Source organism: Notothenia rossii (assembly GCF_949606895.1).
Source record: "Notothenia rossii genome assembly, chromosome: 6".
Lineage (NCBI taxonomy): Eukaryota > Metazoa > Chordata > Actinopteri > Perciformes > Nototheniidae > Notothenia > Notothenia rossii.
In genome coordinates this window covers 69,623,687-69,649,846 of record NC_136909.1, presented here as the reverse complement: position 1 = coordinate 69,649,846, position 26,160 = coordinate 69,623,687, and the positions used below count along the sequence as shown (strand labels likewise).

At 44.0% G+C, this 26,160-nt stretch overlaps 1 protein-coding gene and 1 long non-coding RNA gene across 4 annotated transcripts in view; one reads left to right on the top strand and one right to left on the bottom strand.

The window, feature by feature from the left end:
- LOC307043661 overlaps positions 1-26,160 on the top strand; it is a 401,538-nt gene that overhangs the window by 154,503 nt on the left and 220,875 nt on the right. The window lies entirely within an intron of this gene.
- The window catches only part of unc5b (unc-5 netrin receptor B), a 42,844-nt gene that overhangs the window by 3,027 nt on the left and 13,657 nt on the right, over positions 1-26,160 (bottom strand). The window contains exons 2-16 of one of the 3 annotated variants that reach the window (XM_079686329.1): positions 12,547-12,777; positions 12,138-12,281; positions 11,663-11,766; positions 10,503-10,683; positions 9,846-10,013; positions 9,188-9,352; positions 7,290-7,322; positions 4,106-4,300; positions 3,380-3,766; positions 3,190-3,277; positions 2,646-2,820; positions 2,325-2,564; positions 1,439-1,588; positions 723-887; positions 454-632 (exon numbers count right to left, since the gene is read on the bottom strand). In XM_079686329.1, coding sequence (XP_079542455.1) covers positions 454-632; positions 723-887; positions 1,439-1,588; positions 2,325-2,564; positions 2,646-2,820; positions 3,190-3,277; positions 3,380-3,766; positions 4,106-4,300; positions 7,290-7,322; positions 9,188-9,352; positions 9,846-10,013; positions 10,503-10,683; positions 11,663-11,766; positions 12,138-12,281; positions 12,547-12,777 — 2,605 coding nt within the window. The remainder of the gene's footprint in view (positions 1-453; positions 633-722; positions 888-1,438; positions 1,589-2,324; positions 2,565-2,645; positions 2,821-3,189; positions 3,278-3,379; positions 3,767-4,105; positions 4,301-7,289; positions 7,323-9,187; positions 9,353-9,845; positions 10,014-10,502; positions 10,684-11,662; positions 11,767-12,137; positions 12,282-12,546; positions 12,778-26,160) is intronic. The other 2 variants (XM_079686330.1, XM_079686331.1) reach the window with 2 other exon arrangements.

The window sequence follows — 26,160 nt, the reverse complement described above, 5'->3', positions numbered from 1 at the left end:
TAATAAAACTACTATTAGTCATATATTATAAGTTCATCATTAATTATGCCTATTGTGCGTTTGGTCTGTTTTCCTGCAAATTAAATACATGTATTTTAGTGGCAGTTAGAGCTGGGTGACAATGCATGAACTTAAAAAAAAAAGATTTAAGAAGCGTTGTGTGAAATATCCTATTTGTATTTAAACATAATAACAACATTCAATTAAAAAAATCAATAGACTGGCCACATCCTTAGACCCCATGACACAGTCTTTTTCAGAGTTTTCAGTTTTTATATGTAAAAAAAAAAAAAAAATCATAACCCCCTACACCTAACCTGAGCCAGTGAATATGTTCATGCCAGCTCATACACACTCCTGAGTCATCACATGACAGCAGGAACTAGGAACCTGAGTATCCTCACTGCTTGAGCAAGCTGCCATTCAAACACAAACATGTAGAGCAGATCTGACCTGTCAAAGCCCAGACTGCGAGCCAGCAGTCTCCAGTCACACCCCCGGGCACTGGGGACATCCAGACTGGCACAGATCTTCTGGCGGATGGAGTCAGGCAAGCGAAAGGCATAAGGTCCCACCTGAGAGGATGGCAGGCAGGTGCCTCCGGAGGGGAGGGGTGAGTGTGGGGGGAGAGTCTGGATTGACAGGAAAAGGGTGGAGCATTAAAACCAACCTTTTTTGGGGCATTGCTATGTGGCTTTCATGCAACTTCATTTCACTTTTACCTCCTGAATATCCGTGTGCAGCTGGAATATCTGTCCCTCCCCCTCCACCTGTCGGACGCAGATCTTACAGGCGAGCTGCGACACGGCCAGGCTGCCCCTCTCCAGGCTGAACGTGCAGTGCAGGGGTCTCTGACTGCCGCTCCAGATGTGATAGAAAGGAATCTCCTGTGAACAAAGACGAAATGTTACTTTTGGAAAGCTGAGAAAAACACGGTCTCTAGACTGTGATTAAAGTCGCTTTATCCTGTGCAGCACAATTAGGAAGGATCTAGAACACAGTTTCCATTCCAGCAGAGTGCAATATGCTTTTTAAAATATATATTGGGTGTTTCCACCAACTAGGTCCCGTGTGTCAGAGGACAATTTATTTCCTAAGCACACTGTCCATAAATGAGGCCCACTATCAGATTCATTCAGAGAGGGTTCAGACTGCAATCTCGAGAGAATGCAGCAGAGGGGTTGGACTGGAAGTGAATAGCTGTATTGTCTGTGAAATAGCAATTCTGCTGAAGTTAAATAAAGCGTTCGTCCGACCATAGTTCTGTTTTAGGAGTGTTTGTCTATTAGGCTTGAGGTAACACTGACACTTAAGCAATAGCTTTTTCAATCTACGACGTCATTCAAGCTGCTGCTGATTTGTGCTCTGTAAATAGACACACGTTCTCATTTATAGGCACTTCACATCCACAGGCCATTATCTGCTGCATTGTAAGTACCTGATACTTTGCCAGTAGTTTGCTTCTCCAGTGAGTGTGAGGAATGTCGTGGATGGACAGGCGCAGGTTGTGGTAGCTGTCTTTAAAAAGAAGAGGCTTGGGATCCTCCAGCAAAACTCCGCCCAGACTCCTCTCCAAATCCAGCACCTCCTGCACAGACAGAGAGAGAAGACGGGCTTAGAAAATACAAACAATTATGGGTTTAACATACTAAAACAATTTTCAAAACATGTTTTCTGCAAAGCTTAATTAAAATGCGGCGCACATTCTCTAAGTTGGTCTCCAAAATGGAAATGTGTGAGAGCTAACAGTTGGAAAGCTGTTTGAACTTTAGCAGCCAGAAATCATGTCATGTGTTGCCAGCAAACTGCACACAGGATGCTCATGTTTACTACCCAGGCTGGTCTGTGAACACTTTGATACAAAAGATGGAAATAAAAAAACTCAGCGAGTCAAACTTGATATTCTTTTCTAGGGTTTTGTTTTGTGCCGTACTATTTTGAGTAGTTGCCTCTGCGTCAGGGAGATTACATTTAAAACCAGAATGTGATATGGGCAGGTAGGGGGGATGTTTTGTTTTGATTTTTGTTTAGTGTGCGGTATTTGTTATTTATGATCAAACCAAGCTCTATTTTACATGTACTTTAGAACTAAAGCTGATATAATCAATGTATTTATATTTTAAATATTGTCCCTAGCAGCTTTAAGGGGATACTGTATGTCGTTTTAGGTATATAAACAGTCATTCACTAGATTGACAAACATTAACATTGATAGAAATTATGAAACAGAAAAGCAATAGTACACAAAGGCAAGAAGAAGAAAGAAGAGAGTTCAAAAGACATATGTAGACATTTTTGCACAAATAAAAACACACAAGCATTACCTTGAGAGCATGGGGAGTATCGTGGATGCAGTAGATACGAAGGCTGTAGTCCAGGGAGAGGCATGGCGCTCGAGGGGCGAACAGTGCTAACTGCAGGCGTTTGCAGGCAGGCTGGGGGGGGCAGGACTGGCCCACCAGGCCGTACGTTCCCAGCTGCTCCATGAGGATATGGCAACACTCCTCCTCCAGCTGCAGGTAGCACGGAGACGACAAAGTCTCCTCTCCTACTGTCAGCACCTCCTAGGAACAGATTGAAGTGGTGTTCAATGATGCTGTCCAGAGAGATATTAATTATATAGTACCAGTCAGAGGCTGCCTCACCTCCCAGGCCCCCTGGTGCGTCTGTGTCTTCAGAGTGAGGGTCCAGTCAGGAGTAGGAGTGTCTAGCTGAGCACAGTGTGGCAAAGTAAGAACCACAGGACGATTCAGCAGCATGCCGGATGGACCGCAGCTGACCACCGGAGTTAGTACAGTCTGACTGCCCTCAGAGGGTAACCTGCAAATGTCACACACACACAGACGAGAACACCAGGTGAGTTCATTCAGGAAAATAACATCATGGCCACGGCATGGTTTTCGAATTTCTGGTCTTCTGGTATTGATGCATTGAGGCCAACTCAATATCAAACATCCAGAAAATTGGCAAGAAATGAATCCACAAAAAAAATAATTCAGTGTAGAAGAAGTTACGACAAGTCCGTTTTTTAACTAAAGCGATAGAACTTTCAAACAAACTTCAAGTGGTTTGCAGCAGGCCAGACGTGCTTGGGAACATTTCTGATTGAGGTGAGAATTGAGGTCGGTTCAGCCTCATGTTTGCAGAGGAGATGAGTGAAATAGAAGAGTAAAGATGAAGAGCACTCACGTCGTTTTGTCCCACTTGTTGATGATGAGGTACATCTCGTAGAACTTCCCCTGGGGGATGGTCCCTGGGGGGATCAAAAGGCTGACACCTAAGGGAGAAGGCGTCATGATTAAAGTTGTGTTACGGGTGATGAACTGAACATGTCATGTGTGTATGAATACTGGTTTCTGCTACATGTGATATTTATTACCTGTGTTGGGGATGGTAAGACGTCCTCCCAGATTACCCAAGGTGGCACTGGTGCTCAGCCCAGGCTCTCTGGACATGGTGTGGCTGTGGTAATCCCGCTCTCTACCCATAGTTCCCACCGACTTCAGGCTTAGGATCTCCCCATCGCCTAAACACATGTTAGCGGGGAGCTCCAGAGAGGACAGAGTGGAGGCGTTGTACACCTTGATTTTGAGGCTTGGCAATTGGTCCAGCAGGGGAGAATTGGTCATGGGGATTTTGTGTGGGCTGTCGTTGACCCCTTGCTGCAGGGAGAAGAGCGGCCCTCGGAAAGTCCCCGCTGTGGCTGTCAGATCTGGAGGAGCTGAGGGATGCAGAGTGTGAGGGTTATCTGTGGAGAAGAGAGGAGCTGTTCTCTTATCACCAGAAATTACACAGGCAGGGCTCTGACTGCTAAAAGTGACGCGAGTGAAATGGATTAATGTCGCTAATTAATATTTGATGTCGAGAACAAGAGAAGGGATACCGTGACAAATGCTGCAAATGTAAAAAATGAAATGCAGCAACGAATGGAGAATTGAGGCGAGAGTAGATAAATGGTATAAAGAGAATAAATTCAAGCGACGGTATAAATAGCAGTGTGATAATGAAATGGATTGTGAAAGAGAAGATAAGTGAAAACATGCCAACGACAAAAAGCGACATTTTGTGTTGAATGGCCTACGTGTGAGTCAGTGTGTGAAACTACCTTGTCTGGGAGGCTTGTAATTGCCAGGGTGGAAGGCGGCAGTGAGAGCGGATGAAGAGTCAGTGATGTCTCCATGGAGATTTCGGCATCTGCGGCGATATGCAAGCACTCCCACGCACAACACCAGGATCACACACAGCAGCAGGGCCCCGGCCAGGCCAGCGTACACGGTGACACCCATACCTGGGGCCAGAGCTGGGGGGGGAGAGAGGAAGCAGGGGGTGAGACCGCCATACAGAGATACATGTGGAAACACACAGGAACAAATGACAGGGAAGCACAAGAGGGAAGAAAACACCATTTAAGAGATATAATCTGATTTACAACCCGTCGAAGCAGAAAGTAGTATAAATGAGTTATTGGAGCCAAGTTAGGGCTGAAGCAGTTAGTCAGTCAACAGAATAGAAAAACAAATTGGGAATTGGATTAATCTTTAAGAAATGTATCAAGATACAATTCCAAACATGTGCTGGCTCCTGCTTTTCGATGTCAAGATTTACGGTTTAAAAAATTAAAAATGTTCTATTTCAATCTTTGGATTTCAGATCGGACACAACAAGCTATTTGAGTCACTTGTAACAATATATTAAAATACCTGATTAATTCAAATGTAATCAATAAATTAAACACTCTGACCTGCCCATATATTCAATCAGGTATTGGCTTAGCATGATTCCAATGTAAATGATGGAATCCACACTCCGTAGAAATGCATCCCTTAATTTAGGTGAAGCTACTAAGACAATTCGAAAGTCATATCAAGAACTTTATCTTACATTTGAGTATTTTTGGTGCATAGTAATAATAATAATTAAATGCAATTAAGCTCTAAAATCAGACAATAATAGGAAAACGATTTAGGTCGATCAGTTATTGTCACGGTCTGTCTGTGTTGTGTTTTGTCTGTCTCTGGTTTCCTGTTTTATTTTGAAAAGTGTTCACCCCCTGTCTTGTCTGTTGATTCCCGTCTCTGTGTTTGCCCTCCTGTGTCTGATTGTGCCTCGTTGTGTTCACCTGTTGCCCTTGTGTTTCTGCCTCCCCTGCCAAGCTGTGTCTTGTCCTGTGATTACCCTTATTTGTATTTAGTCTTGTCTTCCCCTGTGCTCCAGGTCGGTTCATTGTTTGTCTTTCCCTTCACGTCACGCTCCATGTTTGTCCCTGAAGTTTTTTGATCCTGGATTCGTTACTCATGCTCCCCTGATTTGGTAATGTTAAGTTTGTTTCTTGTTTTCTTTTGTCATCGGCTTTTGTAAATAAAGCTCGCTTTTTGTTACCCCTTAAAACTCGCTTATCCTTTTTAATACTGCATTTGGGTCCTACCTTTTCCCGAATCCTGACAGTTATGACCGTTCTACATAAAATACAGTTACTTTGTCATGTCATTATTAAATTCACTGTTTCTGCTATGAGTGACAACAAATCAGTCACAGTGAGTCGTTAACATTAGAGAGAATCAGTAGAGAAAAAAAGTTTGATTGGTACATCCCTAAAAGTATTCACCTTATGTGATGAACTCAGATCACTCTTTTAAGCCTAAGCCAAATGTAATGATACATTTTCACAGAGACACAGGGCTAATGATTTTGTCCCCCATCTGTTACCTTGGAATCGCATTAGGGAGGGGATCACTTCACAGCCAGTACAGAGAGGAGGAATGATGCACTTGTGAGCATGTGAGTGTTGCTTTAAAATAGACCTAACAAAACTATTCATTCACTCTGGCGGTGTGCCTGCTAGTATGTTCCCGTTGTTCAATTTCATTCTAACTAAAGCTGCAGCTTTGTTTGGTTAAAACAGATCATCCAGGGAAGCAACATTAATTAACAGCTCCCCCTATCCTTCAGAGGGGGGGGTATAACAGGTGGGGGAGGGCTGGTTGGCCAAACACTAACTTCACCTGCTCTCTGCTTGGTCTCCCTCTCTTTTCTCCTGCTGAGTGGTTGGCCCTGACTCCCTAACACTAACACTGCCATACCGGACCCTGACACGTGAGCCAGTCACACCACAGCGGAAAGGAGGAGCAGACATGGAGCGAGGTTGGCGGGAGACAAAGAGGAGTAAAAAAAGGAAGAGGGGGGCTGGACAAACAGAGAGAGTTAGATGAGAGGCAATTTGGCAAAAGGGATGGGAAGGAGTTAGATAAGGTTCTGATTTGTCGAGAGGACAGACGGATTATAAGTGTGGTGATGAGGAGGAAGCAGATAAGGATTGCGGCGCTTGAGGAACAGGCCCTTATTAAAAGAGCAGGAGAGAGTGGAGTGGGGGGGAGTTGGAGGAAAGCACAGGCACCACAGAGCAGCAGTGAGAGCAGAAGAAAGGGTGGAGGAGAGGAAAGCCGGAGGCAGACTGAGAGGAGAGCTCCCGTGCTTACGTGGCTCGATGGAACTGAATCAGACAGCCATCCGCACTTATTACCAGAAACGGAACAATAGCGAACCGCGGCTGCTCTCCCCTGAGTCCACGTCACATTGAGCTACAGGAATTAGCATCACTTCAAATGTAAACTATATCACAGATTAACTGAAAGTCAGACTGCTTTTTTTTTTTTTTTTTACAGCAAGTGCTACCTCATAGCCTGTAGATCAAAGAGTCTCAGCTTAGAGGCCTGTCATTTTTAGCTCCTTTCATAACGGAGATTTCCTTTTCGCCTGACATGTTGGGTTAGAGCCAGAGCGGAGACAGTTAGTTCATTTGCAACAACATCTATTGATCTCTTTGTTGTAATTGTATCTTGATTCTAAATTGAATTGCAGCAAGCTGTTATGTAACCGATGCAATGTGCTAACGCACAGCCAGCTCAGAAAACGATGCTACGCTTAGTCAACATAAAAGACAAGACTGGATAGAAACACTCATAAGCAGGCCAGACAAGAAGGTGAGGCGTGTTGTCACTGAGCTCCATCCGACATGACAACAAAGTGTGGATGGACGCATGAGGCGCCACGTGCTAACACAGATGTTACGAATCCTCTCCTCTACACACACACACACACACACACACACACACACACACACACACACACACACACACACACACACACACACACACACACACACACACACACACACACACACACACACACACACACACACACACACACACACACACACACACACACACACACACACACACACACACACACACACACACACACACACACACGTCATGGGTAGGTGAACTTACGATGGCTTGCATGTTCAATAGAAATCTTTTTATCTGTTTGAACAAGAGAAAAAAAAAAGAGAAGAAGAAAAGGAAAAAACAGAACATAAAAATGGATGGACTTGTCGTTATGCAAATGAAAGATACAATAACATAATACAAAGCAGAGTAAACAATAGCTCGTCAATATGAAAATGGAAATGTAAATATAAAACGCATAGCCTACTGAGAGCAAGAAAACATACTTGTTATCTAAGAAATAATAACCTCCTCTAGAATCACAATGGCATTGTGAAAGGAAGTTGTGCATAATTGTTTATATAATGTATAAAAACCGAGTTTTAGAAATGACTGAGAGAGATTAGGATCATTTGGATGGTAGCGGCAAAGTAAAAGACAGTTTGGAAAATGGACGCTGGTGTTTTGCGGTTCATGAGGGGGACAATGTAGATTGAAACTGTGTCTGTAAAAACCCTACAGGGTATGTTATCTCCTTCATCATTCGAAGAAAAAAACCCACTCTATCCTGGCGGGAGCAATCTTTTCCTAGACAACACCAATGTGAATCACCCCCGAGTGGTTTGATGAATGTCGAAATGGTCTTTCAGGATCGTGCCACTAACTACATCTCAAAGCGAATAACATTCTCTCCTAAGCATCATCAAAACACCAAATGGCCCCCCCCCTCCAACTTTTCCATTCAGCCAATAACAATTACAACCTACTAAGAGGCAACGGAGTTGATGGTTTGTGGTGTCTCGAAGCATTTTACATTTATGACTGGGGTATTTAGCTGATCCTCAGAGGGATTAACAATGAGTGAGACATCAGAGAGAGCCTCATAATGTCATCAGGACAATATGTGCCAGCAGAATAATCATATTAATGTGCTGGGGAAATAAATAAGCCAGGAACCTGGAGTTTGCCAAGCTCCACATCTACAGATTTTCAACAGCACAGTGCTTCCCATCTTTCTCCTTTTTGCCAGAGCCACTTGAGTGCATGTTTTCGCTGACAGCCTCTTGAGAGCCCTCTGCTCTGTACAGACAAATCAGAGAGTGTATTTGTCTAATCTGGCTGCTCCATAGAAGCCTGTTTATGTCAGGGCTCGCATGCAAGTCTGATAAGGTTGAAACAAAGGGTGCATATGATCCGTCCTCTGCACGTGTGTTTACCAGGGTAGTCTGCGTGCTTGGGTGTGTGCGTATGTTTTTTAAAGTGTGTTCTTGAATGTATCTCACTGCCTTTGTGGATGTGCGTCTCAAAGATTCTAATGCGCTGTCAGCTGGATTCCTCCCAGCTCATCACGGGCTGCACATTTGGTGTCAGTGTGAGTCTAACTCACTCTCATATGCTCTTCCCTGTGCTAATTTCTCGACTCGGCTGTGTCATGCTGGCTTCCCACTCCGTACGCTCCTTTAGCCTTCCCTTACTTTATCTATTTTTCTCTCTCCATCTGTGTGCTTTTCAGGTGTGGATCACTTGCCTTGTCTCTTTGTGAACCTACATTTTGCCTCGTGAAACATCTGCCAGAGATTTAGCTGTTTCTTCCTACATCATTCACGCAGCGCCAAATCACCTTGGGAATACAGTTCTACACAAATAGCTTTGAACTGCAACACACTTTATAGAACTGTGAACTGTGAATCAAAATATAACCGCATTAAAGACTACTATTAGAAATTCAACAACCACCTATACACATTAAATTTGCCGTTGGGGACTTAATCCCAGTAGATACCTCCGAAAGACCATTTTCTGTCAGATAATAGAAAGTTGAACTATGTGCAAAAGTGAACTTAGCTAACCAGTTGCTTATCTTCATTGTAGCACCAACTGGCGAATTGGGATATTTTACAAATAAATATAAACGAGCCACATATTTACTATCCTTTAAACACATTGCTCAGGTGACTTACTGCGCGCACACAGCCCCTCAGTGCAGTTTTTGCTCTCCATCATGCTGCCGCTGCAGTGCTTTCCTCCATTTCTAGGTGGGGGGGCTTGGCACTCGCGACTGCGCCAGTGGGTGCACTCTGTCCCACAGGCGGACCACTTTGCCCACTCTGTCCAGCCTCCATCCACTGGAATGAGACAGCAGAGATGTGAGTCACTTTACAGCCAGCCAGCAGCTAAATACTTCCATCACTGCACGTAGAGGGGAATTGGGCATGACACTATAATGTGGCGCAATGCTGTGTAATGGCCCGAAGTGAATCATTTAGCAAATTGCAAAAATGCATTCTGTGGTTTGTTTTAAATGACTTTGGAGTCAGGGTGGTCTGGCACACAGGGCAGAAAGGTTCGTGGCAGTACATCAGATAACACTGTTCCTGATGTAGGTGAAATTTCATGAGGAAATCAAAGCAGTTACACGACCAAATGTTTGATGAAGTTGTATTTGAGTGGAAGTTTGTTAACAGCATGGTTTGTTGAGAAACTCAGCAAATCAAAAAGTTTTCAAATTCATCCTAGCTCTGCAAAATGGCCCATTTGGGAAATGTCCTGATATTCCAGAAGCATGACTACTTGGTCTGAAGACGTTATGAATAGTACAGATGAGTATTTCATCCTTACCAGGGCACAGTGTGGTGCAGGTCACTCTCTGGAAGGGCGGGCCCTCACAGAAGGCTCCTCCATTCAGAGGGGCGGGATTGGTGCAGCTGCGTGTTCGTCGCTGCCAGCCCCGCCCACACCGAGCATTACACTCTGACCATTCAGTCCACGAAGACCAACCTCCGCTCACTGATGGAGAAACACACCAACACACACGCAGAGTGAGCAAGCCTGGCAATTAATGGCCGAGTCAGCTTAACTTGACATGGTAGATAGTTAGTAAAACCAGTTTTAAAATGTAAATCAGGCTAAATATACATTTACTTTTGTTTTTTCGTCAACCCATTTATCCACTCTCAATCTGCCTACCACACTCATATGCTTTGTAAACACAGAAATGATTTGCTATTGATAATTCAAATAAGTATGGTGGTATCTGACTCATATTTCCTTTACATTTTAAACAGTGTTTTACACAGAAGTACAAGATACATTCAATAATTTAATCTTGGTGCAGAGCTGCTAAAATGTAAGATTTTCTCATTTCTAGGCTGCTTTTTATTACTAAAATACTGCATCACTGAAGCGACCTGACAAGAAACACATGGAAGATTTTATGTTCTGTCATGTTTCATAAACCAATCTCATAAAACCTTCCCACAGACGTGTGCGTATTACCGTAAACAATAAGAGTAGCTGTGCTGCTGCGTCTTTTTGCCACCACGTTACGAGCCATGCAGGTGTAGTTGGCGGTGTCGGAGAGTCTGGCCTGTTTGATGATCAGATCATGATCGATGGTGATCAGGAAGTTGGAGTCCTGCGATGGATCTATGACATCCTCGTTTTTCAGCCAGTCCACCTGGAAAGAGACACACAGATACACATCAATCAGAACTTTGTTATGATGAAAGACATATTCAAACAAAGGGATGAAAATGGATGCAAATAAAAAAAGCAACATAGCAGCCAACATTTCTGTTGTTAAATTAAACAAGCGATAAAAGCGTCTGTACTCTCGACAGAAGCAATTTAGAATGAGGCATTGCTTTAATTCATTTGTGAGATATCTTTTCAGAAGAATCATTGTACAAATCAACAGGTGTGTATGCATAAACACCAGTGAGCACATCACACACAGACATTCAGCAAACACTATAAACCTGCAGATTATTTAGCCACCACACACAGCACAGTCAATATTTGATCATTTTGGGTTTGCTCAGGAAAATATGAATTTGTGGCTTTCTCTCACTTTTATTTTTGTATTCTTACTTTGATCACTTCACATGAGCTTTTATGCTTTTATTGCTCAGAGCTTTTTACAACTTGTTATTTAGCCAGTATTAATAATACAATACAGCCTGAAGAACATTAATGTTTACTTGAGTAATACAAATCTACATTTATGAATTATTATTTTTATTTTTTTATTTATATATATAATTGCACTGTTGTTTAATGAGAAAATTAAAACTGTTTGATAGATTGTTGTGCAGTCAAAGCAGCTTAATGTTTTAAGACACAAAGCAAATTTAAGCACACAAATTTAGCTTTATTGCTTAAAAAACAGCGCATATTATCACTGATCGTTATGTTTATCTGTGGGTTTTTTCTTGATGGTGCCATGTCGCTGGATAGACTTAAATCTCTCAAACTTTATTGGCAAGCCCTTTGAATGTTTACCTTGAATATAATGTTTATGTTGCTTTATAACTTATTATTTAGATCTCCGCTTTGCCATCTCCCTTGCGATAAATATAAACAATCTTGAACTATTACCCTACAATATCAAAACCGAAGAAGGAACCCCAAAAGTGATAGAGGAGGGAGAGGTTTACCTCGGCAGCTGGCATGCCTTCGGGGGGGCGACACTGCAGCAGCACTTCCTGCTCGAGTCGCACCTCCCGCCCCAGAGGCTCCTGCTCAAAGTTCTTCCTCAGGTCTACAGGGGGCGACACAGACATAGTCAGCAGTGAGTGAAGGCTCTGTGTGACAGCAGTGACACACTGTGTGACAGCCAATGTCACTAACATAAACAACAAACACTCACACATCCACTAGGCAAAGACCCCCAAAAGTCCCTGTCAATGTGTTGAGTTTTCTTTCGCTTCATACCCTCATAAAGATGCACAGTGTCAATCACACCATGCCACCCATTACCAAGGGGGACTTAGATAGAGAGCTACGGCAACTTTATTTGCATATATACTTAAGCTGACACATTTGACAAGCAAAAAGTCGGAAACATTTGCCCTTCTGCTGTCTCCCTTCCTTCCTCTCACACAAACACACACACACAGCCTTGGTACTGACATGCAATGCGGACGTAGGCCCGGTTGCTCTTGGTGGTGCCAGCCGAGCTCCAGGCCACACACTGGCACCAGTAGTCCTCCAACCCAAACAGCTCCTCCACCTGCGTCCTCGCCACCGAGATGTCCACCTCTCGCACCACCAGACCTGAGCAGAGGGAGACAGAGAGAGGGTAGAGGAAAAGCCAGAGTGAAGGAGAGAGAGAGAGATTAGTGGGCCATGTTTTTCACAGCGCATATAAATAATGCATTGGCTGCAGGCCCAATGCAGTTAACGTGCACATAAACTCCTGTGGGAGCTAATGGATTATGTAGTTGGAAATGATGTTTGTAATTGAGTACGATGTTTATGTCTGTGAAATATAAGGTGACACTACTTTGTGTGTGTTTACAGTAAATAACTTAATGTGCACCTGTGATCTGGTCCAGGCTCTCTCTGGTGACGTGATCGTTTTGATTGACCCATTCTCCGTTACATTTGAAGTAGATCTGGGTGGCTGGCGAGGCCCGGCACCGCAGCTGGACCGGCCGGTTCTTCACGATGAAAGCGTCCTCTGGTTCAAGGAGGAATTCTGGGAGAGGCTCCGCCGGTGCAGACGGGAAGGAGTCAGGGAGAACCTCGGCATCGCTGTAGTCAGTGCTCTCTGCAAACACACAAGGGAATAAAATCAATGGAAAGAGTTAAAGTCTCCGCCTGCTGGAGGCGTACTCGAGCAAAGCAGCAAGACCCCATCATTATTTTCATGGCCGCTCTGTGGCTAATCCGGCACCCTGACCTCACTGTTGAAGAGGTGAGCAATAACCAAAGTGACAAATGTGTCCCTCTGGGATCAATAAGCTATCACACACCTGGAGGGAGAATATTGTGTGTGTGTGGCACCTTGTCTCAATCCAATCCATTTCAGAGACACATTCAAGGTGTTGACAGTTGACTGTAAATGAAGGGACATTTTTGCCTCCTTGTGTTGCCAGCAATCTGGTGAATGTAGGCCTCCTGCTCTTGCCTCTCAGCTGGGAGGAGAGCGGCTGACCTTCCACCAGGTCCTTTTGATCACACATTATCCCCTGACATTTCCGATGTGACACATTGCTCCTGGCAACGATGCTGAGAGCTTCTCCTTGCAGGAAGGACGCGATATTTCTGACCTCTATCTCTGACTCGTCTAATAAAGATGGGTGGATCCCAGGCAGTATATCAATGCTGTAATTTTATTGGCTATTATACGAGTTTTTGTAGCAGTGGAAAGATTTAGGTACTGATAGGGTTATAATAACCTACAATGCTTTTGGATACTGTGTAGGACGCCAATTACTATACAATTAATTATCAATATATGTATGTATTATGATCTGCTTAGAACTCTGTATGACTATAGTTATAATAACTTTTTCATAATACTTTAAAACACTAATCATAGCACATTATAAAGAATTCAATAAGTACTTATAAAGGTTAGGTATCATAGTTTCTCATAACTGCTCCGACATTTATTTTACAAAGAACATAGTGTGTTTAATAACCGAATCATAATATTTCTATAAGAGAATATGATCACATTTTTTGTTCAGTATATTACACAAATATAACTATGCACTTTATTAAGATATGTTTCAGAAATATTGTCTTCTTTAGGCAATCTCTTAACATCAATTACGATCAAACTCCTATCATCACTTTCAGACTTTTTACATAAATTGTTAATGGATCTGTCCTCCAGATATAAATTCTGCTCTGCTTGGGAAAATAATCAGAATTCAACAAGCATTAAATGAAAGATTGGATGGAGTGCAGGGACATGCTCAAAAAGGTACGGGGATTTCCAGCCTTTTCACATACACACACACTTTCATGCAGGCAAAACACACAAACATTAGCATAGCTCAGGGGCTTTTAATACACTGCAGTGTAACAGTGCTACGATCTCTTTTCTACATTCAGTGGATAAATAAAGAAGTGCAAGGTCAGATGCAGCTACTTTTTCCACAATGAGGTTTAAGCAGACGCATTTGCAGCGTTCACTTTCTCAAAATGTATCGAGCCCATCCTGATCAGTTATTCCACAACCAGGGAACAAGAGAAACTACTTAGAAAGATACCATCTCCTATTTTGGGAAAGGGAGCGCTTCCCCCCACCCCCATCCCCTCGACAAGATTGTCTGAGACATCAGAGGAAAGCTAAGAGGAACACAGAGAGCATGAAGGAAATAGGAAAAAAAGTTGTGGCTCGATTCAAACCAAAGCCAGCAGGGATTCAAGAGGCTCCAGCAAATACGGTACTTTCCGTTTCATATCAACGGAAGGTACCATCTTTTGACTAAAATTTCCTTCCCCACGAAAAGGCTGTCTGGAATAAAAGAAGTTCAAGCAGCAGAGATCAGAGCCTGGCAACGCTGTGGCCAAAGGACAGGCAGAAAGGGCAAAAGCTGCTTCAGGCCTCACAGCAATCCAGGAGTGACACGTCATCTTTAATCTGTCTCTGACTCTCTCCAGCCAAACATGTCTCTTAGAAGGACCTTCCACCAACTACATTGATTTACTACTAACCCATGACCCCAAAATGAACCCTCACCACTGCACGCTTTGCTCCACTTAGACCCCATTAGTCTACAATTTACACAGAAAGGCTTGATGATGAGTTAGCTTAGTGTGATCACATACACGCTATATGACTTGGACAAGGTCAAATATTCTCTACATCTAACAATCCAAGAAGACATATTCAACCCAGGTGACCACTTAGGGGGAAAACGACCCAATCTGCTTGGAAAAAGGAATGGGCGTCCAAAGTTGTCACCATCAAGCATTTAGTGTCAGACCGCACTCAACAGGTCCATGGTGACAATCTCCAAAGGAAACAATGATTAGCCCTTCAAATATCTAGGACCTGCCATTGCCCCTGCTTGGCCTGTCTCCACGTGAGATGCATCATTGTGGAGAAGAGCAAACAATGGACACATCATTGAAGCTGGCCCTCTCCATAGACTAAAATAGGGGGTTAACCACCCTCCATGAAGCAGACTTGGAGGCAACTGAATAATTTGCAGAATAAATAAACAGTTAATATAGTAACACTAATAACATTCCACAACTACTTAAGTAATTAGTTAATTAGTACATAGCAGTAAAGCAATGTATCATAAGTATGTTAAAAACACAACCAACAATCGAAAAGAGAGATGATGAAATATGGTTTTCGTCCTAGTCTAACCCCTTTCCAATATTTACATTGAACCAATCTGCTCTTAAAGCAAATCTGTTTTTGGTGTACATGGTGTTTAACCAATATTAATCCCAGCAGAGCTGCTGCTGGCTTACTCCATTTGAAACTGCCCAGTGTGTAGTTATTGGTTGGGATTGTACTGCATACCAATATTGAAACCCAAAGTACAAACTGTAATTAATAACAAAATCACACTTTGTAATTGTGAAAACACAACATTTTTCGACAATTTCCGGCACAACCACATGTAATTAATAAAAGTAAGCACACCCAGAAGTGATGCTTCGCGGTGAACATTAAACACATTTATCACATATGCCACGCTCAAACTCCTCTCCTCACTTCCGATGGCTCTCCTCTTCCTAAGCTGTCGCCTCCAGTATTTCAGACTTTGAATTCACTGTCAATAACCAATTGTGTTGCCCCTCACCCCCGCTTTTTCTCTTTGTCCGGCATTGATCGCTATGTGTTCAAACATCAGCTGAAAAACACTGCCTGTCAATCCGCAGGCCCGATGAGAGGGGGCACGGGGAGAGAGAGAAGAAGAAGGCAGAGGAATAATGGCAGCAGAGACAGACAAACACAGAGAGACGGTGGTTTAGAGCGAGAGAGAATTGGAGGAGAGCTCTGTGTATTTGGATAAACCCTTCCCTGTGTGTTCAGTGTGTGCGTGTTTGTTGAGGAGCTCTGCAGAGAGGCACATTTTAATTAAAACACTTTTGGATGACAGAGGTAGTAGACAGACCGACAGCTTCTTTCTCTCCCCCTGTCTCTCCCCGGGATAATGGAGCAGCGGGTTTAAAGTGGAACCTGTGTTTTTGGGCCAGCATACAAACATCCATCAGAGCTCAGCAGCTGGCAATTTGTGCGGAATGGAGGAAGACAAGAACTCATCGTCGTGCAGCGCAGCAAGTATTTTATTACTCTAATGACAGACAGCAGACAGCTAGGAAGCAAACACAGGCTTCTGGGTATTCTTCGAACACAATTGAAAGAACACACGCATGTAGACTCAGACGCCAGATGACAACCTATGCTTATCCAGCAACTTCTCTCCCACTCTTATTCATGAATGCTGCATGCAAATGGCGTAGGGACTCCCCTTCTTCGGTGGTGGAGGTCAGAGCTTCAGCGCAGTGTAACCGAGAGTCGGACTGACAGTGGTGAAGGCCACACTACAAGCCAGGCATGCGTGGGAGAGAGATAGAAGGAATCTGGACAGAGGTGACAAGATGGGAAGACAGGAAGGCTGGTCAAAGACGGGTCAAGAAACTCTAATCGACAAGTGGAGAGGAAAGGCACGACGGAGCGCACACAAACACTCAACACTCACTGCTATAATAACTGGCGAGGAAAATGAATCATAGAAAATGTCTGTCTTTGTCTCAGGCAGGCTGGGGAACTGTCTGTTATTCTTTCTGCCCTGTGTCTTTTTCTCCACCCTCTCTTTTCATTCGCCTCTCATTCTCACACACACATGGAGGACTGTAATTTCCTTAGCCCTTGCGCCTCGAGCCAGAGAGGAATCTAAAGCATCTGTACTTTATCATTACCTTTACAGTCAGTTAGTCATTACTGTCCCTTCCAGTGCCATCACTATCCCAACACTGAGAGGTAGGGGGGAAAAGAGCAAGAGAGAATTGGAGGAAGAACACTTTGAAGAAACTAAACAATGAGAAAGGGACAATAAAAAAACAGGGGGTCAGGTTTTTTTCTTAGGCTTCGAAATCAAACAAACAAAAGCACAGCATCCCACCTCCGCACTCCCCCCTTCCCAGATTGGAGTCTGACTTGGGAGTGCTTTTTATTCCGGCCCTCCCCTGACTCCAGTCCTCCTTCCCTCCTGCCTGCTGGATTCAAAGCACTTTGTGAAGCTCCACCAGACTTCAAATGACATCCTACAGCGATAAACACAAACACACACGCATCGAGAGAGAGAGAGAACCATAGCCCGCAGCCATGAAGCTCAACCGGTTCACTGAGCCCACTAAGGACAAACAGCTGTGAGGACAGACAGTCCAATATGACAACACTGCAGGTGACAGAGGAAACAAGGCCAATAAATAGAGTGATCAGCATCAATTATGTAGCATTGACAGGGCTGAGCAGATTCATCGTCCCTCACCAGATCTACCTGATTATCATCATTCTTGCAATGAAGCCCCAGGGTAGGGTCGCGCACGGCAGGTCGAAAGAGACAGAGATGGATCGAGGGAGACAGTCTCTCCTTGCTTTCCTTAAAGGACAATTACATTGAGTGATTGATATTCAGACAGACCTCATCTTCATCTGCCTGAAAAAAAACTTGCTACAGGGGAGGAAGAGAAGGAACCAGCGGCAAGGAAAAAAGATGAAGTGAAGAGGCTGAGAAAAAAGCAAGTGTCAAGATTGGGATGAAGAGTTTGATGGAAAAACGTGTGAGCGGGACATGTTTGTGTTGGCATCAGGCAGGGCATGAGGCGACATGAGAGCAGGACGGAGCCACCCAGCATCACTTCTCACATCAACAATGGCAGAACAAGTGTGAAGAGTCATGCAGTTCACCCATCTGACTGAACACACACTCGCACAAACACTTAGGGTGTATAAAACCCTTTCCAGCACAGGCAGGGGGTAAACCTGGTCATCTTTTAATGGAAAACGCTGTTGATTCACCAGTGACTAACAGACACGCCGTTATTTTCATTTCATCGTGGTAGCTGTGAGGCAACAGGACGCAGGAAGCCAAATTTGCCATGCTGCTAATAGCGACGACGATCCATAAAGCCCTTTGACACGTTGGTCTTGAAAGTAGTTTGGATATTTTGAAACCGGCACCAAGATGTGCACCTGCGGCGGCTCCACATGCCTCCGCAGCCTGTTTCTTTGTACTCACCACGGTTACTCTCTAACTAACAGACTCCGTGTCTCACAAAGGCGAGCGCACACATTCCTCCTTTGGTTCTCCTTGATTCTTCCTTACCTCCCTTTTCTGCCTCTAGCCCTTTCAGTTTTTCCCCTCTAACAAGTAGAATGAACTTTTTCAACCTTTTGGACAAATATAAAAAGTTCTGATGGTAAATAATTTGTTGCATTTTGCCCAGTCAGATAATTAAAAAAATGTTAATAGCATCTTTGTATGCCTTGTAGCCCACACTAACAGGTCCAAGATGTGTAAGGCAAAACTGGAAACAAGACAAAGTAGCTAGGCTTCGTAAAAACACTTTTTCTAGCTACAAACTTGAGAAAATCCTTATAGTGGAATTTCTCTCATGAGCTTAGCACATCGTAGTGCTGTACAGATGAATAAATAGTGTCAATACCAATGACAGTAAATGAGAAGTAGACGTTGTCACAATGATGTCATCCATTGGTTTGTAGACTATCGTTTTAAAGGATCCAAAATGAATTTTGGCCAAATACTTCATAGTTTGTTTTAACCACAAGTAACACAAGAAGGTGAAGCAAAGTAAAACCATTTCATAATTGGGACCATTGACTACAAGGTGTAACAAAAACTACTTGAAACTAGTGATTGAGACCATAAACCCATAAGGAAATTGTATACAGAGGTAATAAATAAAGGGAGTTGGGGTTATTTTGTCATTGATTTCTATGCAATCAGGCTTATTTTTTCAACCTGTGGAGTCTCCTCCTTCTGGAGATTAAAAAACAACATATGTCTAATCTGCATAATTCCTTCTAAGCCATATATAATAGCTGTCTTTTACTTTTGTAGTAAACAAGAAAGGTGATGAAACATTTTTGTTGGCGTCTTGTTTTCACATGCTATCCTTCTTTTCTATTGAGTGTGTTGAGTAGCTTTTTTTTATTCTTTCTTTATGACCAAAAAAACTAATCCAGACCTAGCCAAATATTGTTGCCTAATAATCACTAAATCAAAAATAATTGTTACGGAAGTTTGTGGAGAGTTATTGGAGGTTCATCATTGCAATGGAAATGTCACAACTTTGATTGGCTCCAACATGCGAAAAATGGTGTCAGCAAAGTGGCTATATCTGTGCCAGTGTGAACCCTCCTCACTCTCTGTGTCACCTACGGGGGGGGAGTATGTAATTGATTGTGCAAGGCGTGTACTCGAGTAGATGCAAGGGAGTACAAAAAGTTGGAATTTGTGTGAGCTAGAGCAGGAAGGAGGAAAAGAAAAGGTGAGTGTTTGTGTTTGAGAGTGAGAAAGAGAGAGAAAGAGGGAGGGAGGTGACAGGAGGCTGGAGAGCAGATTGGCAGAGTGAGAAGGCCGAACGGTTGATGGAGATGCAGAGTGACAGAAATGCTTCGCTTGTCCATCCAACATGTCCGGGTGGCAGGAGGAGAGAGAGCAAGCCTGAGGACATGATGTCACACACACACACACACACACACACACACACACACACACACACACACACACACACACACACACACACACACACACACACACACACACACACACACACACACACACACACACACACACACACACACACACACACACACACACACACACACACACACACACACACACACACACAGCAAATGGAAAGGCTTGCAAGAAATCATTTACAGATCTTTTTGTACATAGTGTTATCCCCCACTCTTAGCTGCAAGGTGTGTTGCCCTTCAACCCTGTAATTGCTAATGAAGTGTGACCTGGCCTTTTTCAAACAGACTAACCTTCTGTCTCCCTTTTACCTATAAGCATTAGGAAAGTTGGTTATAATGACACTTAATCAGTTGGACTTGTTGGAGGATTAGCCAAATTGCCAAGGGACACACACAGACACACACAAGTAAACAAGTTATCTAACTGCATGGTTCCAGACAGTAAATACGGCGCAATGAGAGAGTGACAGTCAGCAGTGTTTTTCAACTGATAACTGGGTGAATACCGCAGAATGTTTTTCACATCGACCCACACTGCATCCATACTGTGTGTGTGAGAGGTAGCAGGGGCGTGTTTGTAACAAACTGGATTAAATTTGCCAACTGTGTATGCAAGGGACGGCCTACTCTAAGTGAGCTTCTGTGACTGTGTTTTGGAGTGTGTGGGTGAGTGTGACTGCGAGAGTGGGAGCGCTAAGAGGATTTGCGCTTGTGTTGTTGCTGTGATCCCAACGCTGCTACTGGAGCATTTGAAAAATATTTTTGCAAGATAGACAAGAGGCGCTTTCACACCAGAGTGCTTTTCCCAGGAATATTTCCGATAGTTCCCGGGATTTTGCGTTCACACCAAAAAGATCTGGAACTAGAACTTTTTTTGGGAATCTTTTCACCCCTTTTTAGTCCCTGCTAGAGAGCAGGGACTTTCCTGGGGAGAAAAAGGTTCCAATTTCTCATAGGCTGGCCAAATTGTAAACCACGGCCCTTAAAACTCTGAAAAGTTTTTGTGAAGCCGCCATTTTCTTTGCTCGCATCAGCATTATTAGCATTAGCATTAGCCCAGCGCACCAACGGAGAGAGACTAACGGCCCGTCCACACAGCGGCGTGCGTTGACGCTTCACCATTCACTTTGAATGGGGTGACGTCACTTTTCGACGAACTGCATTGTGGGAAGCGACACGGAGCGTTGCTGGCGTGGCTCGCTGCAAAAGTTGAGCAATGTTCAACTTTTGACGCCTCGGCAGAAGCGTCAGCCAATCAAATCATATGCCAGTACAAGCTCTAGCCAATCAAACCGCTGCTTGTGAGTCAGGGGCGGGAGATTCATGTGATTGGTTGTTGGTCGAGTTTCAGACATGCCCGCCGGCAAGCGACAACGCACGCCGCTGTGTGGACGGGCCGTAACTTATGGCAACACAAAATAAAACATGGGAGCGGTGGAGTGATGAGGAGGTGTCGGCGTTCTAGCGATTTACTAGGAAGGCTTCAGTAGAAGCCAATCCCCAACTCCGGGGACTTCCGGCCGGGGACTTCGGGTGGCAGTATATGGCGTGAAGTTGTTTGCGGCTTGCCAGTAAACCCAAAGCAGAAGAAGAAGAAGAAGAAGAAGAAGAAGAAGAAGAAGAAGAAGAAGAAGAAGAAGAAGAAGTGACGTCAGCGGCTCCGTCAGGAACTTATTCCTGTGTGAACGCGATTTACTAGATAGTTCCAGGAAATAAAAGTTCTGGGGAACTAAGTTCCGGGAAATATTCCTGGGAAAAGTACTTGGTGTGAAAGCGCCTATAGTTGTTGGGGAGGAGGAGGGGGGGGGGGGGGGGGGGGGGGGGGGAGCCCACATGGTGGCTGAAAGTGTGCTCTATCACAACTAGGGGGCGCCACTCCCCCCCCCCCCTGGAGCTCATTAATCATAGCCCATCAAGAAGTGGCCCTGCGTTGTTTGTGTGTGCCCTGACGGCCACCTACTGCATGGGAAAACAGGCGTACACAAGCGGTACTATCAATCACTATCAGAGGGGGAGACAGAGGGGTGAGGAGACAGGGAGAGAGGGAGGGAGAGGAGACAGAGTGGGTGAGACTATGTTGTTCTCCTATTATCCTCCCAAAATTACAGACCAATGTCACAACTATTACTTGGAGGTCAAACTCATATGGTAGAATGAGTTTCTGTGTATGTGTGTGTGTGTGTGTGTGTGTGTGTGTGTGTGTGTGTGTGTGTGTGTGTGTGTGTGTGTGTGTGTGTGTGTGTGTGTGTGTGTGTGTGTGTGTGTGTGTGTGTGTGTGTGTGTGTGTGTGTAGTGTGAGGCGCCACTGCTCGTCTGCTCCACCACTGTGCAGCTGCTTGATGAGAGTTGCGCAAATTCACCCAGAGTGGCTAGTTGCCATGGTGGGTATTCACATGGAGCTGGCTCCTCGAGAGGTCTGTAGTCTACACAGCCATTAACTGTGGTGCACACAAACTAGAGTTACACACACACAGACACACACGTTGTGTCTGTTGTCTGTCTTTCTTTTGCCACCTCACTTCCTCCATTTGGAAGTTTTGTAGACAATCTCTCCTTCTCTGTCACCAATTATCTCGCAGCAAAGTGTGTGTGTGTGTGTGTGTGTGTGTGTGTGTGTGTGTGTGTGTGTGTGTGTTTGTGTGTTTGTGTGTGTGTGTGTTTGCACGCACGTCTGTATAGTGTATAGGTGAGCAGTACAGTGGGATGAGTGTTTGGAAGCCGGGGCCATTTAAATGGCAGTAATTACATGAGAAGATGAGCTGCATTCCTTCCTGAGGGCAGGCTGATTACAGGCCTCTCCTCTCTGGGCCCCTGTAATTACCCACTCTACCCTGCCCCCCCCCCCCCCTCTTCACCCCCCATCCCACTGTACTTGTATAGGCTCTGTCTCCCCCCCTGCTCCTGTCCTCTGATCCACCTCTCTCCCAACTTCTGCGGCCCTCCCCGTCCCCTCACCAGGTCACTCTTCTGTCCTCTCTCATTGCTCCTCCAACTGATTGCCACACACACACACACACACACACACACACACACACACACACACACACACACACACACACACACACACACACACACACACACACACACACACACACACACACACACACACACACACACACACACACACCTTTGCCTAAAGATCTCTTATTGAGGAACAAATTGTATGGAAAATCTTATAATTACATTTCTAAACAAGGCAGGATTATGCACATACTTTATATCAAAAGCTTTTGATATTTGTCAATTCATAATGACCACTAATACTACTTCTACTGGTATCCCTACTCTAGGTATATGTATGTGCTTATGTTTGTGTAAATATGACTGGGCGGGGGGAAGTTGTTGTCAAATGCCAGTCAATCCTGATGGCCACTCCTTGAGACAAGACTTGACAGCTCCTGCCTTACAGGCAAATATCTGCTCATTCTCACCCCACTTTTCTGTCTCTTACACAAAGACACACACAAAGTAAGGGTGGGGTTGACCTCACACATAAACAAACCTCAACAAAACCAGTAAGTCCACCCCAGTCAGGGATTCCGGTAAGACTGGAGACACACAGACAGTCAAATTACACGTCTTTCACCCAAACACCGACAATTGTTGCATCAACCAACAGTCTCAGGCTCTGCTACCCTCTCATTTGATTTCAAGCACATATTCAACATGGGACTAATTTACCGTTTGCTCCTTTAAGCTCTCAGAATATCACATTGGCTCTCGTTGGAAGCGATATAGAAACACATTTCTTCTTCTTTTGTTGTGGAACCCATTGGTTTCTGAGATTCACCAATCTTTTCTTAAGTAAGACAAAAGAGATCACTCAAAAGAGAAGCAATACATATCCTGTTTTCATAGTCGGCAAATTATTTTTATTGCAAAGAAAAATAAGTAATAAATGTGAGGAACTTTGATTATCATATTTGTTGGTCACACTGCACACTGCTCTTAGATGCTTTGGCGATCCAGGCCTTTTGCTTTTAACCCCAGAACTGACGGTATGAAAAACCAAGTTTGTTGTTGTATAGGTTATTTAGTTCTTAATAGTTCTTCTTTTATCCGGTTTTGGTGTCAGCTCTCCAACTATTAAATATTTGCCAACGTTTTTACACAAGGCACAAATCTGCTCTTATATAGTGTTTAGTGTGCGTTACCTTTGCTAATAATGAACGTCACAACCCCAGACCTCCATTTTCTGACCAATTACAATTCATCATTCAATACACCTGGGTAACAGGAGATTTAGATGGGAATTTGAAGTTGACTCTTTTTTTGTCTTAAAATGAAGAGAATATAAAAGAGAAATTGAATGTAGCTGTATCCGGCTCAACATCGCATGGAATGGTCACGTGGCAATATGTAGAGTCGGGAGGCATGAACTGTGACTGTGAGAAGAGACGGCAAAAAGCGTTACAACATATGCGCGTTTTATTATTTGATATGACAACTCGGCACCTTGGAAACAGGAAGCGGGCCGGATCAAACTTCCTGTACAAATCACATTCGTCACCCTGAGCAGGTGATAATGAAGAGAGAGATGAGAGGGTTGGGGGGTTCTAGAGAGAAAGAGAAAGAGAACAAACCATCATGGAGGGAAGAGTGATGGGTTAAAAATGAAAAGTCTTGATCTCTTCCAGCATTATGAAGACAGAGAACAGGAAGAAGGGAGACAGAAATAGAGATAGTCAGGGAGACACTTTTTGGGAATGGACAAAAAAAAATGGGAGGGATGGAGGGGTAAGTACAGTTAACCTGGCTGATGTAAGGTGATGATGGAGGAGAGGGTAAGGAGGGAGGGGATTAATGAAAAGGCTATAGCCATGCTAGATGGGAAGGAAGGAAGGAGACAGGATATGTGGATGGAAGGAGCAGGGTAGAAGGAGATGGAGGGAGACAGAAACACTCCCAGGGTGTAGATCAAGTGCAACTCTTGATTGGTCCGAGTGTGTGAGTGTGTGTGCGTACTGTGGGCATTGGCTATGGTTGCCACGACCGCCAGTGCTATCAGAGATGCCTGCTGGTGTAATGTGTTGTGACAGGGGCTGATTCTTGTGACTAACTGCTTTGGCAGGAGGGCTCCTCTGTCATGCTAATGAACAGATGAGGAGATGAGCCGGATTGACAGCGGATCGACGGGCCACACACAGGACGAGCGATACAAGTCACCCCCAGAAACAGAGGGTCGGACGCCATGTGAAGACCAGAGCAGACTTCCTTGTCATAGATGCGTACAGAGCATGACACAGAAATGCCAGATATCCCCACACACAAATAACTATAGTTACCAAGTCATTGTGACAGAGTTGACAATACACCGACAAATACAGTGAGAGGAAAATAAAACAACAACACATGTGCCCGTGCAGACACGTTCACACTCCACACAAACACAGCGGGGTTGGCGTCACTCTGTTCCTTCATTGCGTCCCCTTGCATCAGAGAAATCCCTAGACATGCAGTACATAACAAGCAACATGCTGTAGGCTAGCCCCTGTGTGTGAAATGTGTGTATAGTGTGTGACAGAGAGATGGTTTTTGAGCTTGGCAAATTGGGCAAATTCAATTGCAGAATATACCGCTCATTGTATGTCTGCAATGATGCAAGCGCATTCATATTCCAAAAACACCCGACAAGCAGCAACATTTCCGAAAATGGTACTTGAGGATAACCAATGATTAAATATTGAATAATTGCTCGAATAACAGGGATTATTTAAAAGCCAATGATGTAAAAAACATTTTAGAAAATAAAAATGAGAAAAGTTGGGATAGAAATAGACAGATAGCAAGGGGAGACAGAGGTAGACAAGGAAGAGAAAAGATTAGGGCACTAATAGGCAGAAAATCCATGTTGGAGGAGATAGATGACTGGAGGTGATGTGGCGATAGCAGAGGAGGACAAATGGAGAGGTAGAACATGGAGGTGAGATTCAATCTCCTCGCCCCGCACATGTCGGGGTCTTGTAAGCAACAGTAGTCCTGTGCTGAAGCTAATGGTTGTTTTATCCTCTGATCTTTTTCTCTCACTCCCCTTTTACCTCGCTTCATCATTCTCTCAAAAATAAATGTCCCTCCAGCCCCTGCCTCAACTCGGAAACACTTGCTCAAATCGACCAAAGGAGGAAAGGGGAATAAAGGTTTTCCTTCCAAACGTCTTGAGGTCAGATCCGATTTTATTTATTATTTATTAGCATATGTTGAGTCACGTTTGCTCACATTTTCAAAAACACGAGTTATTTTTGTATTTTCCTCATAGTTATTGAAGTATTGTTTTTTTCAATTCGACAGCAAGAAAGGGAAAAAAATATAAACCCAGATAAAGTAAAACGTCAGAGGGAAATGTGCAGTTGAAGATAGGAAGGCAAAAACACACCACGCTGTTTGACTGCCAGGTAATCTCAGTGCAGTGCAGAAACAGAAACAAAACAGAAAAGTAATAACTAA